Raw genomic sequence first — 17,533 nt, 5'->3', positions numbered from 1 at the left:
ATTTACTGCATCAACTTCAGCAGGAACCTTCCTCCAGCAAGGGCTGAAAATAAATGGAACAAAATCTTTGCAGGATTTGGCCCAGTTGAACAAAACAGCTCGTGGAGAAGATCTGCTCAGCTCCTACAGAACGCTGGCACTGCCTCATGCCAAGCTAATCACAAGCAAGCATGTTTTGCTGCCTTGATGGAAAGCTGTCCAAGGAACCTGACTGCCAGGCCCCCCTAATTGAATTAACTGGTAGCTATTCCATCAGTTCCCTGGGTCTCAAATAATATAAAAAGGATCTGAAATAATTTAGCTCTGCCAGCACTCAGGTCCCAGCCACAAATCTCACGTGTATTTCTTGTGGAGGGATGGTCTTGTCAGGGGTTGAGACCTGAATGGATGAACAGGATGAAATCTTACACTTGTCTGGGTAAAGTAGAAAGAAGTTAATTCTGACCACTCTTTTTCTAAAAATGGCAAAAATTATTTAAGATGTGTCAAAATATAGTCTCCATAAGCAGAGAAATGCTTTAGCTGAGAGCTGCATGATTGTCAGAACAAAAAAGCAGGGAGAAACATAAAGAGGGAAAAAATGAACTAGATTTTCTTCCCCCTGTGCCTTCTTCCCAAAAGGAACAGCAAATATGAGCAAAATGGGCATTTAAATTTTTTTTACATTTTTTAAAGGAACTATGCCCCATTCCTGACCAGCTCTCTAAACTCCTGTCACCTTGCAGCAGAGGTTCCTGTGCTGCCAGACAAACACGACTTGGACAATTTTTTCTCACTGTGAGCAAGACAAATGATAAATCATCAAGTCACGACAATGAGCATGAAAGCATCACAAGCCACCACTCTGAATAACCCCGTGACACAACAGTAAATGTTTTCCACCACTGGATCTCCCCTCATTTAGTTCCCTGTCTAACAGAGGCTACATCACCTTGCTGCTCCTCAGTGTGCCCCATGCAGGTGTGCACTTCCCACACCCCATTTTCCCTGCTGACTCCCCTTTTCCTCCACTCCTTTCTCTGCCAGCAGTTTTCAGCCAGCCCTCTCAGGCTGCCCTTTGTGATTAATGCTCTGCTCTCCTCTGGCTGTCACATCTTTTCCTTTCCCTGCTCATTATTTCCCCCCTCCTTTTGCTGATGCTGAGGCTGGCAGTCCCACCTGCCTTTCCTTGAGGCTGCCCCTTTCCCATTCCTCCCAGGGACTCCTCAGGGAGGTCAGGGATTCTCCTTAGCCCCCTCTCAGGAAAACACAGTGGCTGCTAGGAAGGAGCTTGGCTACCAGCTCTGGTTCCTCAGTGATCCAGGGTGGGTGGTGATGCTTTCAAAACAGCAGCGTGAGCGTGGATGATTTTGTGTGAGGACGTGTAAACAGGGGAAGAAACTGCCTTTTTGGAGCACTGCAGGAATTCTGTCAAACACAGAGAGGGAGGGCTCCTGGCTGCGGAGCACCACCATGGATTCCTCAGGGCATTTCACTCCACGTGTGCTGACATTATCCAGGCTCCTTTCCCACACCACCCCCGGAGCGACAGGGAAGGCAAACCCAGAGTTTTTACTCACAAACGCACACCAAACAGGACAGGACAGGCTCAAAACCACCACACCACACAGGACAGGACAGGCTCAAAACCACCACAGCCCACATGCACACACACAGACCAGACCCACCATGGTGTTTGTCTTTCTCCCACTGACCTTTGTCGGGACCCCCGGCCTTGGCGACTTTCCGGTCCTTCAGCAGAGCCTTGGTGTTCTGGATCTGTGAGATAAGACAGGAAGAAGGCTGTCTATATGAAACTGGACTTTTCTCAGTTTTCTTTGGGAGCTGACGGTGAAGGATCTCCCCTTTCTTTTCTTGCTCTTTGAGTTTTTTGTCCTTTAAGGTTGTAAAACAAACAAGAACAATCTGGTTTACTCAAGGGAAGTTGCAGTGACCCACAGACCTATAAGGTGGATTAATCACCATGTATTTACAAGGAACTTTTCTCAGAGTAACTAAACCCTCCATGTCTCATTTTCCTCTGATCAGTTTGCCATGATTTCATGGCTCCCATCTGCTCTGACATTCAGGCAGTGTGGAAGCTGGTTTTGGAAAATTAAAGGAAAAGAAAAGCTTTTCTCTTGGAAAAAGCAGATGAAGGTTTGTGCTCCTCCATACCTGAAATACCCTACTTAAGCACCAAAAAAACCCTTTGATTTCTCTTTACTCCACTCCCTCTGAGATTTAAAAAGGTGAGCTGCAAAGTTTTAAAGAAGTTTAAAGCCTTTGAGTCATTTCTCTTCTGTCCAGACAAGATCTGGAGGAACACAGCCCTTGCTTTTACAGCATCTCTGCAACTGTGCAAGACATGGAGGGGGAGGAAATTATTGAGCCATCCCTTCCCTGAGCCCTAACTCCTGGCTGTGATGGGGAAGGCAGCTGAAGGTGGGATTGCAAGAAGAAGATAGGTTTGATCTCCAGTGATGACAGAGGAAAAACAGACCCTGGGAGCAGGACTCTGAAGAGGAAGCCAGTTTTCAAAGCACTTTTCTACAGTGAAAATTCATTGCATCTTCTTTCAGTCACTGGATTCAGCGAACTGCTTAACACCCTTTACCTGCCACTGATTTCTAGGGGAGCCTAAAGCCTTATTTCTCATTAAAAAAGATGTTTTGGTTGGCTTGGGGTTGCTTTTGTGGTCACAGTTCTCATTTAGGCAACATGTTTTGCTGCATCTGATTAAAAGGTCACTGCAAGTACAAGTCTTTTTAAAAAGTGAAGGAAAGTTCTTTCCCCCAATTATGTGCCTGTTTTGTCTGGTAATTATGCACTGCCACTCTTGATTTTCTTTTGCAAGCTCACTGACGTGGAGTCCATGAAAACCCTCAAAGTAAAGTGTATAAAAACACGTGAGAGGGGAAAAGAAAGATGCAGAAAACAACTTGGATTCTCCTGTACCACTACACAGCTCTGGAAGCAAGACAGACACAAAGAGGAAAAAATCTGGTCTCATTGTGAACATTCCCAGCTCAGATGGAGCCTGGCTCCCTTTACAGACCATGTCTGGGCACTGCTGGACTCACCAACCTTTCAGGAGTTGCAGAGTTGAAAAGAAGACCTTCAGTGACTCATAAACCGAAGTTTTTACTTTTAATACCAACAGGGTTGACCTGGGAGAAGAAGAACCTGAGATTCTCCTCACTGGAGGAGCCTCCCTTCATGCATATGGTTTTTGCCCCCATCCATCCTTTATTCCCCGCAATTCCTCTCCCTCTGGCTAGCTGCAGCTGGCTGACCCTTCCACAGCCACAAAGGAGTCCCTGGTGGAGCTGTACACCCCTGGCCACCTTTGGAGGTGCCTGTCCATGCCGTGCTTGGAGCCACAGTGTGGATCAGGCACTGGTGAGGGTGAACAGGTAACCACAGCAAAACCAGCAGCAGCAAGAACACCGCTAACAACGCTGTGGGAGTGTCACCCGCCTCAGCAGTCAGGGGAAGGTGTGCAGCTGATTCTGAGCCCACCACACTGCTTCTCCTCCCACGGCTCGGAAACTCTGCTGTTGAGCCTTCAGCAGAGACCAGCCTCTCCCAGGGATCTTTTCATGCAGGTGCTGGTGAGGATGAGACTAAGTGGTGACTGTATGAAGGCCTCAGGAGCCAATCCAGACTGCTAGGAGCTATCAGCTCTCTTGGGAAGGTGGGGAGGGATCAGTGTGCTGGCTGCTGCAGCCTCTGTCTGCGTGGAGGACGTTGTTCCAGGGCTGCAGGATTTTTAGCCTGATGGTGCACGAGCCAAGCTGCAGCTCCTCACCTGCCAAGTGCTCCTGCCTTTGCCCTCACCCTGCTGGCACATTCTCTCAGCCACAGCAACACAGCCACTCCACACAATTAAAGCACCCCTGGCAAAGGAAACTCACATATCCGGGGCTGCCAATTAATTACTTCACGCTGGATGAGCACTGCAAATGGTCTTAGGAGTATTTCTGAAAGTGCTAACGTTGCTCCTTAATGACCACGCTTGTGAGAGGCTCAGGACCTGAACTCCCAAGGTGCCACGCACTTGTATTTGAAAAGGGAAGGAAGATTTCATTCAGGGGAGTTACAGAAGTTCCCCCTGCACTGCAGAGTGCAGGCTGTGTCCCATAATGCAGGAGCTGCACCGGTATGCTGTACTTGAATAGGTTGGGAATTACATCATCCTCTGCTATTTCCTGTCCTGACCTTGACCCTCAAACCTACTCCTAGTCCCAGCAAGGGATTTGAAAGGCAGATAAAGGGTATTTGCCTTGGCCATGTCTGACACCGTGATAGGACAAGGACGCCAGTTGTTAAAAATTGCAAATTCCACCCCTGAGCCTTCTGAGCTCCCCTGGAGGGACAGCCATTCATCCTGAGCCCCCTTCCACAAAGAAAGAGATGGAGAGAGCACAGACTCCTGCCTGCCTGCCTCTGCCCAGCCTGGGTACCTCACACCCACAGCAGACCTGCTGGAGAAGAGGGGCAGGACACGAGGGGCACTGCCCTGTGCCCCTGCCTGCCCCAGCTGCTGGCAGCCCCTCCTGCCCCAGTCCTTATTTCCCATGGCTGGAGGGAGGTGGGAGAAATTCTGCTGAAGCTGGAGCTGACCATCCCTCCCCCTCCTATTCCCATGGCAACCTGCAGCTCTGCTCCCTAGGGACCAGTGGCTCCCAATTCCTGTCTGAGTAGAGCTCAAGTGACAGAAAACCAGGTTGTGGAACCAGGGAATGGGGTGAAAGGGACCTCAGAGCCCATCTCCACCCCCTGCCATGGGCAGGGACACTCTCTCCTAGCCCAAGCTGGCCTGCACTTCCACACTGTGTGCCCATGCAGCAGGAGAACAGGCTGTTATCATCATTATTGTTATTATTATTGCAGTGTCTGCACAATGAGTGCATCCTGGTAAGTATTACAAGAAAGACATGACACCCCCTCATCCCCTACATAGCTCCCCTGGGACTAATTCTGAGTCCAGGAGAGGCTTTGGAGGGAGCTCCCCTTCCTAAGCAAGCCTACAAACCACACTGGGGCCACAGCCTGGCACTGCTGTCAGCTCCCAGTTTTCCTCAGGGAAGTGAACTTTCCAGGCAGGCCTCGCTCAGCCCCCCCTGCACAAGAAGGGAGCAGAAGCTGTGAGCTGATCCCTGGAGAATGCAGAATCCCAGAGCACAGTGGCTCTGTCACTGCCCAGGGAAGTGACACCAGCAGCAGGACAAACAGAACCAGGATGATCCATGCAGGATCTGAAGCCTTCAGCTCCCAGTACCTACCCCTGTTTCCAGGGAACAGCTTGAGGAAGTTGTGAGAGCTTTGTGAAATGTCATATTCATCGAGTCTACCCACTGCTGCTCCATTCCAAGCAAGAAGGTTTTGATTTATTCAAGAAAAGAATAAGTACTTTGCCCTGATATTTCCATCTGGCTTGCAGTTCAGCTTGTCTTGCAAGCAGCCTTTATAATAAACAAAACCAGCCACGACACAAATCTGCCCCTGCAATTAGATAATCAATCCAGTGCTGAGGAGCAGCTTTTGGAACAGGCAGCCTCACCAAGAATGCTGCTCTTTGTGTTGGCAGGGAAGACTTGCACAGCTCACATTACTCCTGTAATTTTAGTGCTTGGCAAAGCATCAGCCAGGGAAGAAAAATCCAGCCAGGATTTAATACAAAATACCTTCTCTGCTTGCAGGCAAGAAGACTGGAAACCAACAGAGCAAAAGGTTAAATCTTTTGTCTGCCCAGGGGAATTCCTTCATGATGCAGAGGCTGATCCCACATCCCCTCTGCTAAGGAGCAGAGAAAATGGACTTTGAAGAGTGTTGTGCTAATCCAGCTTCACTGCTCCTGGCAGCCAAGGCAGGGTTGGCCCAGGACACCGGGAGGGTCACCCTGGCTGTCACTCAGCTCTCTGTCCTGCAGCACCAAGGGCTCAGAGCCTCTAGAACACCCAGTTTTCATCATTTTGATGAAAAACAAAATGATGAAAACTGGGTAACACCAGCAGCTTGCACCCCAGAACGAAACTATGGAACCCCCTGTGTTTGCATCATTTTGCTAAACAGAGATTTAAAAACATTTAATTTATTTAAAAACCCTGGAAATCACCTTTCTATCTCCTCTCTTGGGGGTTACTATTTTTTTCTTTGCAAAGAAATAAAGGGAGTTATTTGTCCTGCAGAGGCAAGACCACAGGTGTTTCTTTTCTCCACAGGCCCACAAAGCCATCACTTTAATCACAATCACCAAGGATGCTCAAATTCAATCTGCTTTCAAAGCACTGCAACAAGCTTTGCTGAGCTTTACCTCATAGGAGTCTTTATTGGCCTTGTATTTTTCTATCTGGTAGAGCTGGTTCTTGTGGCAAACACTGTCCTGGCCTTCAGCCTTCTGCAGAGAGAAAAGCACAGAAAAGTAAAATGTGTAAGATAATTAGAGAACACTAAGGTTTAATTACTGCTTAATGGACTGCACCCACTCTTGGCATAGAGTGGAGGAGCATCGTCTCCCAGACATGATGGATTTGGTCCATTACGTTTTAGATATCATTGTGGCATCACCACTAATGTGAAAAGGACTGAGAAAATAAAAAAAACTAAGATGCTGTTATCAGATTGGAAGGCTGTGCTCAGGGGCCAGGGAGATTACATCAGGTAAAACTTTCAGCTGAGTTTTCACTTCAAACCTAAATAAGTTTAAGAGCTCTTAAGCTTCTTCTTGATGTCCTGACTCAATAAATTGTGTTACTGGCATTCCAAGCAGCAGAACTAACCCAACACAGGGGCACAGCACTTCCCAATGGACGGTCCTTGGGATATTCCACAATCCTGTGAGACCAAATGCCACCAAGCCAGGCCACTTGCAGCCTTTTTGTCCCCTCCTCCCCCAGCAGTGGCAGGAGGCAGCTGGCTCACCCTGAGGCTGGCCAGGTAGCGCTCCAGCTTCTTGTTGAGCAGGAAGTAGATGGCCAGGGTGTGGCTGGCCCTGTTGGACAGCACGGTGTTGATCACATCGGTGTTCTTGTAGCCCAGCTTCTCAGTCATGTGCAGCAGCACGCTCTGGCTGAGGTCCTCCAGGTGAATCCTGCACAGGGGAGAGGCAGAGCAGGATTTTTGGGCTGTCCTCTCCGTGGCAGAACACCCGAGAGGAGGCCCCAAGGGCTCAGTAATTGGGGGTGAGTAGTTCCCTTCTCCCAGGAGCAGGCAGCTGTTGGAACCCTGGTTACTGAGAATTTGAGACTTTCTGTGCTGACAGGCTCTGACCCCCAAGAGAACACTGCATTTGACCTGAAGGCAAATGTTTTGACCCAGGAAAACCAGGCAGGGAAAGGACAGATATCTGGGAGCACAGGAGCTGCATGAGGCTGAATGATCAGGACTCTGACTACCCTGTCCATCCCTGATGGGAAATGGCACCATGATGATACTCAGGCCATTTGTTCCCCTACACCTGAGCACTGAAAATCATGAAGATGAGCTGGTTTTGAAGGAAAAGAGGCAAAAATCCAGCTCAGATCTGGCTCTCTGAAAAGCCCTTTTCTCATAATCAAACAGCACTGCTCTGAGCTTCACCCCCTTACCTGCTGCACAGTGTCCATGCCCTAATTAGCCAGGGAATTTCCTGCTGGAGAAAGGGGATGCACGGGATTATTCCTGCAGCTCAGAATGGCAACGCTGCAGTTTCCCTGCTGTCACAAGCACCAGCCATGTTTACGTCTCTCTCTTCTATAAAGTCTGGAACAGCCTCAGCCAAGGCGAGAAAAGCAGAACAGAGGTCTTGTGGAAATGCCAAAGCATTGGCTCAGCTTGAGTTAAAACCAGATTTTTCCAAAGAACTCTGCTCCTATTTAGACTTCTAAATGGGCTGGCCAGCTTCCCAGAGGTACCCATCAGCTCCCAGCCATCTCCAGAGAAATGCTGGGTCCCAGCTGTTTCTAGAGGATATTCCTCACTCCTAATACTAAGCCTAATATCAGAGGGAGCTTATTTTGCAGGATTCCCCCTCTCAAGGGATCCCTCCCCACCTTTCCCACTCCTGCCCGGGCTCTGATGGACAGGACTCAGACTCCCAAACACAGTCTGGGAAATCTCAAATAACTCATTCCCTTTGTTCCCTGTGCCTATGAACACTCCTTCTGCCTGGGGTTGGGTCTTTTTTTCACAAGTTCAAAAGCAAAACTTATCTTGGCCACTGCACGTTGAGGCATCTGGGCAGCAAAAGAAATTCAAGCAATTTTGACTTGAAGTGCTCAGCAAAATGGGAAATTTTTGCTTGCCTTCAGGGAATTTCTTCAACAAAAGCAAGCCTATTAAAAGCCTGGGAAAATATTCTCCTGAAAATGCAGCTTCTGCTGTTCTCCCACCTTATCTCCACTCTTTTCCCTTCCTGCCACGCTCCTGTCTTGAGAACAATGGGTGTTACCCCCAGAGGAGTGGAAGGGCACTGCAAGAACATCACACAACTCCTTAAGTGCTGATTAAGAGAGGAATTAATCCTTTGCAAATTCAGCAGTGGGTTTTTCACACACCATTTCACCACACCTTATCCATATCTGCACACTAAGGAAAAATTGGAGAAATTCCATGGAAGCTGACTCCAGTGGTACTTTCTGAGACAAGCTCAAAAGCAGCCAAGACACTTCTTTAAATATTTAAAACTTTGCAGATTATTCCCCTATAAAGCTTCAGTATGACAAAATCTAGGTAAATCACGCCTGGGATATCAACTAATGAAACAGATGTAACATTATTTTTTAAAAATGGAAGAAAGAATCCCATTAAAGGATTTTATCCTATACAGCTTCACCTGTCCCCTAAATTTGGAAGAGTGATATCAAGAGAATGGCTCTGCCTGTTCTCATCCCCTGGGAAACAATTAATCACAGGGTCCACCTTTACACCCTATTAGGGAATGGTGAGCTCTCTGCACAGAGCAGGGAGACAAAACAATTCCTGCTCTAGCTGGGGACCAAGGACAAATGATCCAAATCTCAGGCCCAAGAGCACAAACAGCGTGGGCTGGAGAGAGAAAAACAAGAAGGATGGAATGTCATGGGCTGGAGATGTAACTGGACAATTAACTCCAATATGCAAATGGAGCAGAACTGATCAAAGTGAGAGACATTCCGTGACCAGTCATCCATTTTTGTGACCATTTTGGGTTTTTCTTGGGTGTAGCCCTGGCTGGGCTCTTGTGCTGCCCAAGGTGGACTCCTAATAAATCCCTACTTTATTCTTTAACTCCATCCAGCCTCTGCTCTAGCTCAGCCTTCCCAAGGCATCAATCAGAACTGCCAGTCACACCTCCCCATTCCCAGGCCTGCAGCAAATTAATCAGAATATCTGCAGCCAGCCCACCCTGCAAACAATGCACTGCAACTGCAGCCTCCACTTCAAGGTATTGCTCTTGGCCATTTCAAGCAGCCCAGGGCCCATCTCCATAACCTTCAGGATGGATTCACAATTCCAGGATGCGTGACACGAGTGGAACTGGCACAGCAGGGCCATGCTGGCAGGTTTTCTCCTCCCCTCCCCTCTCTGCTGTACCTGTTTGGGTAGGTGACGTTGGGTGGTGCTCTTCCAGGGTAGTTCTCATTGAGCCATCTGTTTGCCAGGGCCTGCTGGATGTTTGGTCTCTTGGCAGGGTCTGGCTCCAGGAGAGAGCGCAGGAAGTTTATGGCAGCTGTGAAGAGATCGAGGGAAAACCCCAAAAAACAGCTCTGTCATCTGCTCTAGGACTGGCACAGGAGACGAGTTAATGCAGGTGTGCAGCCTGAGCTGGAGCACACTGAAAAGGAACATTTTCCTTACTGCACGCTCCCATGTCCTTGAGAAAATGGAAGAACTGATAAGGGATTAGTAATTGAAACAAACAATGATTTACAGTCACAATGATTTATATACATTATTTAATGTATTTATTTTATATACAAAGGACAGCAGAAAAAGCACTTTTTGGCTCAGAGCTCATTTGAAGTTTTGGAGCAGGTGAGCCAACATTTAATTCATTTAATTCCCACCTGAGGGCAAGAGGCTGGAGCCAGGTCAGAGACAAATCTCTGGATCAAAGCAGAAGGAGATGGACCAGGGGTGAGTGGAGGGGAGGGAAGGGATGCAGACCTGGGAAGGAAGACACAGCAAATTTGGCTCCCTTTGACATGATAAGGATAAATTTTCTGGCTCCCATCCAACATACAATCAGCTGCAGAAGATTTTAGCCAAATTAAAAGAGTTCAGCAAAATTAACAAGCTTTGCTTTGTTCTCCTGAACCTTCAACTTCCAAGGACATTCAACCACTCCTCCTGAGTTTCCTGCAAAAATGCTCAAATTTTAAGCCATGTGCTTCTTACATGATTAGGAGCAATGAAGTCAAGTGATCTGCCTGGAGCCTCACAAGAAGTGCTCCTCTGAGCTGAAAATAAACTCTGTTCAACTAGGTCTGCTCCTCCTTTATTCCTCAAGTTATCAAGGCTACATTTCACTGCTCCTAGGTGCAATTTAAGCAGAATAAAACTCCTGCTGGTGACACCACAGCGGGATGGGACAGGATGGGGAGGGTGGAGGATGAGGAAGGGAGGGTTTTTCCCTAAATAAATCAGGGTTAGACCCAACAGGTGCTGACTCCCACCAACCTGAGCAACCTCAATGTACAATATGCTGCGAAAATCAGGTTTCAGCTGGAGAAACTCTGTGTCAAGAAGCTTAGATGTGCAAGAGAGGCTTCTGACTCTGTATTTACCAGTTCAGCTGGCTTTTTTCTAATCTCCCTCTTCACAAACCACTGATTTAAGGGAGATGCTTTACTTAAATACTCTCCAGCATTTCTGTTATTACCCTGCAGCAGCCATGTGGCAGGAGCAGCAGGAAGAGCCTACATCCAAGTTCCCAAACTTGCTGGAAGCTGCTCTCTGTGTGCCTGGTGTGCCCTTTCTCCACCCCCATCCCAGCAAACAACAAATCCTTGTTCTCCCATTGAATCCCCTCTTGCTCCAGTGTCTGTGTTAGAAACCTCACACTGGTTTCCAATCCCATAAACCAGAAAAATCCCTCTCCCCAAACCCACACTCCCTCCTTCATCACCACCATGCCTGGTCTCCAAATCACCCAAATTCTCCTTAAAAAACCTACTTCTCCACCCCCACCCTTGCCAAAAGGCAAGCTAATTAAATGAAGCTCGTGAAGTGCCACAGATCAGCAGATTCAGGCTGGGAGAAACTCATTGTGGGGGGAAGGTTCCCTCCTGGAAGCTCCCAGAGCTGGGCAGCAGAGAGGAGCAGCAGCACCTTGGGATGGCACAAGGAGCTTTTCCAGCTAAGCCACACAGCTGGGACAGCATAACGATTTCCCCAGGGAGAAAACATGAAGGAAAATGAATATATGCAAGGTGAACACCAACTGCCTGAGCACCTGACCTCTGCTCAGCTAAAATCAATAACCAGAGAGCTGCTGTTCAAGAGGCTTAATGAGAAATAGGTTCCCAAGTGGGAAAATCAAACACCAGCTCCAAAATTTCCCTGTTTTGCTACACAGGTTGTTCTGGGTGCTCGTGGTCAGCCAGGATTGTGGGTCACACCAGTGAAAGGGTTTTCCTGCTCAGAGATAAGAATCCATGGTGGGGCTGTGTGTTCAGTAACCAGGAAATTAAATATTGAAAGACAAGGTCCTGGGCTGTGAAAATCCTCTACTTTATAGATGGATTTACAGAAATGAAGACCTGACTGAAATAAAAGGTCCATAAACCCAAGAAGTTAACAAGCACTACAATTCCCAGAGCAGAGTTCCTGCCCAGTGACCCAAAGGCTGACATGGCAGGAAGAAATGTCACCTTAAATCACTCTGTGGCATGTCCCTGGGCTCACAAGGCCCTGGGCTGGGGTCAGGGACTGATGGGTACCTTTTGGGCAAAGGTTAACATCTTTAAATCTAGTCCATTAATTTGCCACCATCTCTGCAAGTCCAGGCTGCTGGAGCTCTCACAGGATAAACAAAATCCTGCTTTCCCTGGGGATCACAGTGTCCAGGGAGCTGCAAATGCTGAAAATGGAGAAAATCTGCTCTCCACTGTTAAATGGGGGGATGGATGAAACAGCAAAACCAAGCCTGTTTAAAAGCAGTGTTATTTTTTTGGCTACTCAGGGTCTGGCCTTCTGCAGGGTGGGAGGTGGAACCCTAAATCTGTGCTTGGAGAATTCACCTTGACTCAACTCCCAAGGGTTTCCATTCCCTTTTTTTAATTTGGGATCTTTTCATTTTATCAAAAGCCCTTTGCTTTTGATAAAAAGGCTGCCAGGGAAGGAGACAGAAGCTCTCCACAGACAACAAATTTGGCATGAAAAATAAAACCCAGCTTGTTCCAAATGCTGACAGTGGCCTTGCTGCAAGCTGCAAAGCGATTCTGTTGCCTAGTGACGTGGCTCTGAAGCAGGAATTAATATTTCTAATACTAATACATAACTATTTTGCATTTTGTGAACACACAGAGGTTATCCCAGGTGGCTGTCCCAAAATAACTTTCTGAGTGCATGTCATTATTCCATAATAAATGTGAGGTCATTTGAGGCAGTTTGTCACTCAACCTCAGTCTTGATAATGCCCAGGAATCTGTATTTCCAAAATAATCTGTTCATCCATCCTTTCCTTATGCTAGAACCCTCTGGATGTGCAAAACTGACCAACTGCTCTGCAAAAGCAGTCCCGCAGAATTTCACAGATTTGCTCCTTCTCTCACATTCAGCACAACTTGGTGCTTCTCCAGGAGTCAAAGCAAAAGGAATTCTGCTACACCAACTCCTTGCAAGGCCTGTTACACCAAGGTCTTGCAGAGGCCAAAATGAAAAGGAAGGAGCTTTTCCCAATTAGCACAACACGTCAGCAGCATGAGTCAGGAGCCACAGTCCCATGGAACAGCGTTACCTGAGGAGAGCTGGGTGGGAAAGGGGTTCATCTCTTTGTCCACCATTTTTTGGTACAAGGCTCTCAAGCTGAATGGCTCCACAGTGAAGGGTAGTGTTCCAGTCAGCATGGCATACATGTTCACCCCACTGAAAGAAAACAGGCAGGAAAAGAAACCAAAACGATCAGGAACAAGGAAAAATTCCGTTTTTACAGCCTGCACTTCATCTTTAATGTCTGACAGTTACTACAGGGTTGATGCCCCATCTCTGAGAACATTTCAGGTCAGGCTGGACGGGGCCCTGAGCCACCTGATCCAGCTGGAGATGCCCCTGCTCTTTGCAATAACAATTATAAACTCGAGAAGGAACTCACATGGACCAAACGTCTATTTTGGGCCCGTACTTCTTCCTTGCCAGAAGTTCAGGGGCTGCATATGCTGGGCTCCCACACTGGGTGCTGAAGGGATCAGAATAACCCAAAATTCCTGCGCAGTTGCTCAATCCAAAGTCTGTGAAAGGCACAGAGACACAGTTATGAAAGAGAGACACAGTCAAACTGTGCTAGAACACAAGTTAAAATGAAAGAACTTTTTTTTCCAAAAGCTAAGCAATGAACTCCCTGAGGAGAAAAGAACAACTCATCCACATGCAAAAATTGGATGTAATTTGCTTCCACGAGGTGCTAAATAACCAGAGGTTCCCACAAACAATAAGAGGAGGCTTAGACATGCCCAATTTTCCATTTCATACCCAGAGCAGCTCCATTTCACTGGCAGCTGCATGGCAACAACCAGGGCTGAGCTGGTCCCAGGCCCTGAGCCACCTCAGGCTGCCACACTGCTGCAGGATGCTGGGCAGGGGACAAGGTTAAGGGGGATTTCTTCAAAATCTGAGTGGAAATCAGCCATCAGATGGAAAACTCTGGGGCTGCTGTGGTGAGGTACAAACACAGAGGGTTCAGCTCTGGAATAACACATGGAGAGCTCGGAGCAGGAAGGGGAAATGTCTTGACTTGGCTGCTCTCTCTCTGAATTCTGCCTTGAATTATTGTATTCCTGGGTGTATCCAGCACTCTTTTGTGGCAATAAAAAGAAAGGACTGGCTCAGGCTGGCACTGGAGACCAGAGGGAGTCTCTCAGCAGAGGGGCTGCACTTTCCCAAGGTCTCTCAGGCAGCCTAAGGGTGTTCCCAAAATTTCCCTCCTGTGTGCTCCAGTGCTGGTGTGGCTGCAGGCTCACATGGGTTCAGGTAACAACAAATCCCATTTATTAAGAGCTTGTGTGGCCCTCTCAAAGTCAGAATATTCTGTGAATCTCTGAAAACCACCACTGCTAAGAACACTGACACATGATTAGCTCCTCAATATCCTCTCTCAGGCATTAATTTGTGGCTCTTTTCCTCACCTGCACACTTATTTGCACTGGATTTGCAGTGCTGGCCTGTCCTTTTAGCTTTCACCATACTGAAAACCAAATTTGGCTGAAATCTGAGGAGTTCCTCAAGGGATTAGAGGCAGGGCAGACACATAAGCCTCATTCCCCCATAAAACCAGGCAGATACAAAAAATCCTACCAAAAAAAAAAAAAAAAGCAATTATCACAGTGACTGGAAGTGCCTAAATGGTGGCAAAAGTGCTTTACACTGCATCCCTGCATCTGGATCCCTGCATCCCTGAGGGCCAGGCAGGCTCAGGGGGACAGGAGTCCCGTATTTCACAGCTAAAGAGGGGTTTTCCTGGAGAACACTGTCAAAACTGAAGGGAGAGTTTGCCTCTGATGGAAAACAATTCTCTCTGGGCACTGCTTAATCATCCCTGGGGCTTCCACAAATACTGCAGAGGATCCATTACCTTAAATTAACATGTTCATTAGCTGTGGCCTGAGAGGAGTTCTGTCAGCTGTGAAATACTTTTCAAAACTCCTGGAAATAACATCTCCACACATTATTGCTCCTGGTCCTTAGCCTGCTGTGTCATGCCAGCCCCAAAAGACTCGATTGCACTGGGATACGAGGATACAAGGGCTGTGCTCTGAGCTGGTGTCAGTCAGCAGCATCAGTGGAGGGGTACTCCACCAGAGGTTTTCATTCTCTTATTTGCTTCACTTGTCAACCCCTTATTCACTTGCTTCAGCTCATTCATTTCAGCTGCTATGCCTTTTTTTTTTTCCCTGCTGAAATGCAGAATGTGTGCAAATGGAAGCATGCTGGGGACATAGCCATGGAGATGAGGATATTGCTATCAACATTGTGTCAGCACATGGTGATCACAGTGTGATTTTTGTTGTTTCTATTAAGGATGCACTGCTGGTCTCCATGAGAACACTGTGACCACCAGCACTGATAACCTCACTGCCACTGCCTGCCTCTGCCTTTCTAGGAGCCCAGCAAATGACAGAACTCAGATCAAAGGCCACACTTGGTTTTCCAAAGCAAATCCTTTCGCATGGGAGCTCCACCACCCCCACTGCTGTGCCATGAAGCATCGTGGCATTGCTCTGTTCCTCCTCAGCACCTCCAGGGATCCACACCAAGCTGTGGATGCAGGGCCATCCCTGCAGCTCTGCCAGCCAGCTCCTGGACCAGCAGAGCTCCACAGGGCTCAGCAGAGCTGGGTGTCCCAGCAGGAACTCTGCGTGGTCTGTGACATCAACCACGTGGGTTGGGACACAACAGGGAGTGAGTTCCTTCCAATCCTGATGTCCTTCAATCTGATTAACAGACTGCCAAAAGTCCTCTAAAAGGGAATTCTTCCAAGAAGAATATCTAAGAGCAGGCTCTAAACCACCTTGTCATGTAGGCAAAAGGAGGAAAGAATACAGGGTGCTCTGGGAGCAGCTGAGGGCTCAAGGCATCCAGCTCTCCCTGAAATGCATGAACAAGCAGTGACTTCAATATCCCATCTTCAACCTTCATTTCACCTGCTGGTCTTCCTTGCACAGCTCTTACAAGAACAACATTTTTATTTTCACTAGCTACTCCTGTGTCTGCTGCTGTAGAAATCCCAGGGACCAAGCTCATCCCACAGGAGGTAACGTGAGATGGATTTGTAGCTCAGCCTCTTCTCCCAGTCATGACAAGCAGCACTTTAATCCCTCCAAACATGTTCCTCACCCCTGAAGAACCTTCCTGGGAAGGACTATGTGATGTGATCATTTCTAGTGAGGCAGGCTGCACCAAATATTGCAACCTTTCTTTTGCTACAACACCCCCAGCTGGGTGGTGGGATTGAATTGCTTTGTTTGAGCTACACACTGCCTGCAATCTGCCTTGCCTGGGCATCAGGCTGCAGGGCTGAGGACAATTCACTGAGGCTGTGGAACAGCAAACCTCTCCTTCCTCTATCCTTCCCCCACCACCCACTGCGAGGAGACCCTTTCCTGCAGCCAAAGCAAACTGCAGGAACAGGCCTGGAATCATTTTCTTTGGCACCTGAGTTTTAACTGCACATGCATCATCTGGGAAGGGCTTGGTTTGGATGTCAAGCTCTAACCAGACACCCAGTGACAGGGAAGTGATGTGAGCTCCTTAAATCCATCAGATGTTGGTAGAGTTCCATCTGGTCTGGCTTATCTGCTAGATCAGGATAAGGGGTGCTATCCATCAGCCCTGGTGAATGATTCATGGCCACTTCTCGGTGTCCCCCTGACCCTCAGCTGAGGCAACACAGAGTTCTCTCTGCTCTTATCTTCCCAGAAGGTTGATTTGCTACACAGCAATCCCTGCAAGTCGGGGTGGCATTTCCAAACCTGAATTCCCAAAGTGAAACTTGGGTATTTCAGATTTCACTAATCATCCTCCCCCTGTTTGCTGGGAGGTGCTGCAGATGTCACAGTGAGGATCCATTTGACCTGGCTGTTTGAATGCCAAGTGCTTTCCTCACCACTTCTCAGCCCATGGAACTTTTTGAGGAGAGCCAGTTGAGTTTTTAAGCTTGCAGCCACAGACACTGCTGCTGGCAAGAGTGTAGGCACGGCAAGAAACACAAACAGATGTTTGGCACTTCTTTCATGAAAGGAATATTTTCTTTTCAATGCCCACATTAACATTAATGGGAGTTATGCAAGGCAGTGAGAGACTATCCCCAGCAATGATTAATCTGAAATGCCTGCACAGCTTGAATGAATCAAGCACCACAGACAACTGATACCTAAACACAATCCAGGCTCCACCGTTGATCTTTTTTATTCTTTAACAGCCCTCTAAACCAATTTTGTCCTGGGTGCTGGAAGCAAATTTAACAAATATAAATATAGGACCACATTTTGCCAGCTGCTAAAAATGTGTGCAACTCCCACTGACTTCAGTGGAAGCATATGTTCACGGGGGCAGAATCCAGCCCCTAGCAAATAAGAAATGATCATGATAATAAAATAAACCACTTCTCTGGTGTCAATTCTTAAATTCTTTACCGAGCTCCCAATTTGAGTATGAAAGATGTGGGTTTAAGATGTAGGATTATTCCCATACCAAGTTAAATCTGAATTATTTGGATCATTTTTTTTCACAAAATGCTGTCAGGAACAGCTTGATTGCTATCTATACTCTCTCAGCTCCTCTCTGCAGCAACATTAGCAGTTGTCACATGGGGGATTATGAAGCCTCAAAAACTCTCTTTATAAAACCAACAATTTTAATTACTGGAATTGCC

General features: G+C 47.6%; 1 protein-coding gene across 1 annotated transcript in view; it reads right to left on the bottom strand.

Moving 5' to 3' along the window:
- HUNK (hormonally up-regulated Neu-associated kinase) overlaps window positions 1-17,533 on the bottom strand; it is a 43,379-nt gene that overhangs the window by 3,890 nt on the left and 21,956 nt on the right. The window contains 6 exon segments of the mRNA XM_041420983.1: window positions 1,695-1,758; window positions 6,299-6,382; window positions 6,907-7,075; window positions 9,538-9,673; window positions 12,905-13,032; window positions 13,259-13,394. Of these exon segments, the coding sequence (XP_041276917.1) occupies window positions 1,695-1,758; window positions 6,299-6,382; window positions 6,907-7,075; window positions 9,538-9,673; window positions 12,905-13,032; window positions 13,259-13,394 (717 nt within the window).

The sequence above is a fragment of the Onychostruthus taczanowskii genome, unplaced genomic scaffold (assembly GCF_017590055.1).
Source record: "Onychostruthus taczanowskii isolate IOZ18803 unplaced genomic scaffold, ASM1759005v1 scaffold67, whole genome shotgun sequence".
Classification (NCBI taxonomy): Eukaryota; Metazoa; Chordata; class Aves; order Passeriformes; family Passeridae; genus Onychostruthus; species Onychostruthus taczanowskii.
The sequence above is the reverse complement of the archived record's forward strand: the minus strand, read 5'-3'. Positions and strand labels throughout refer to the sequence as shown.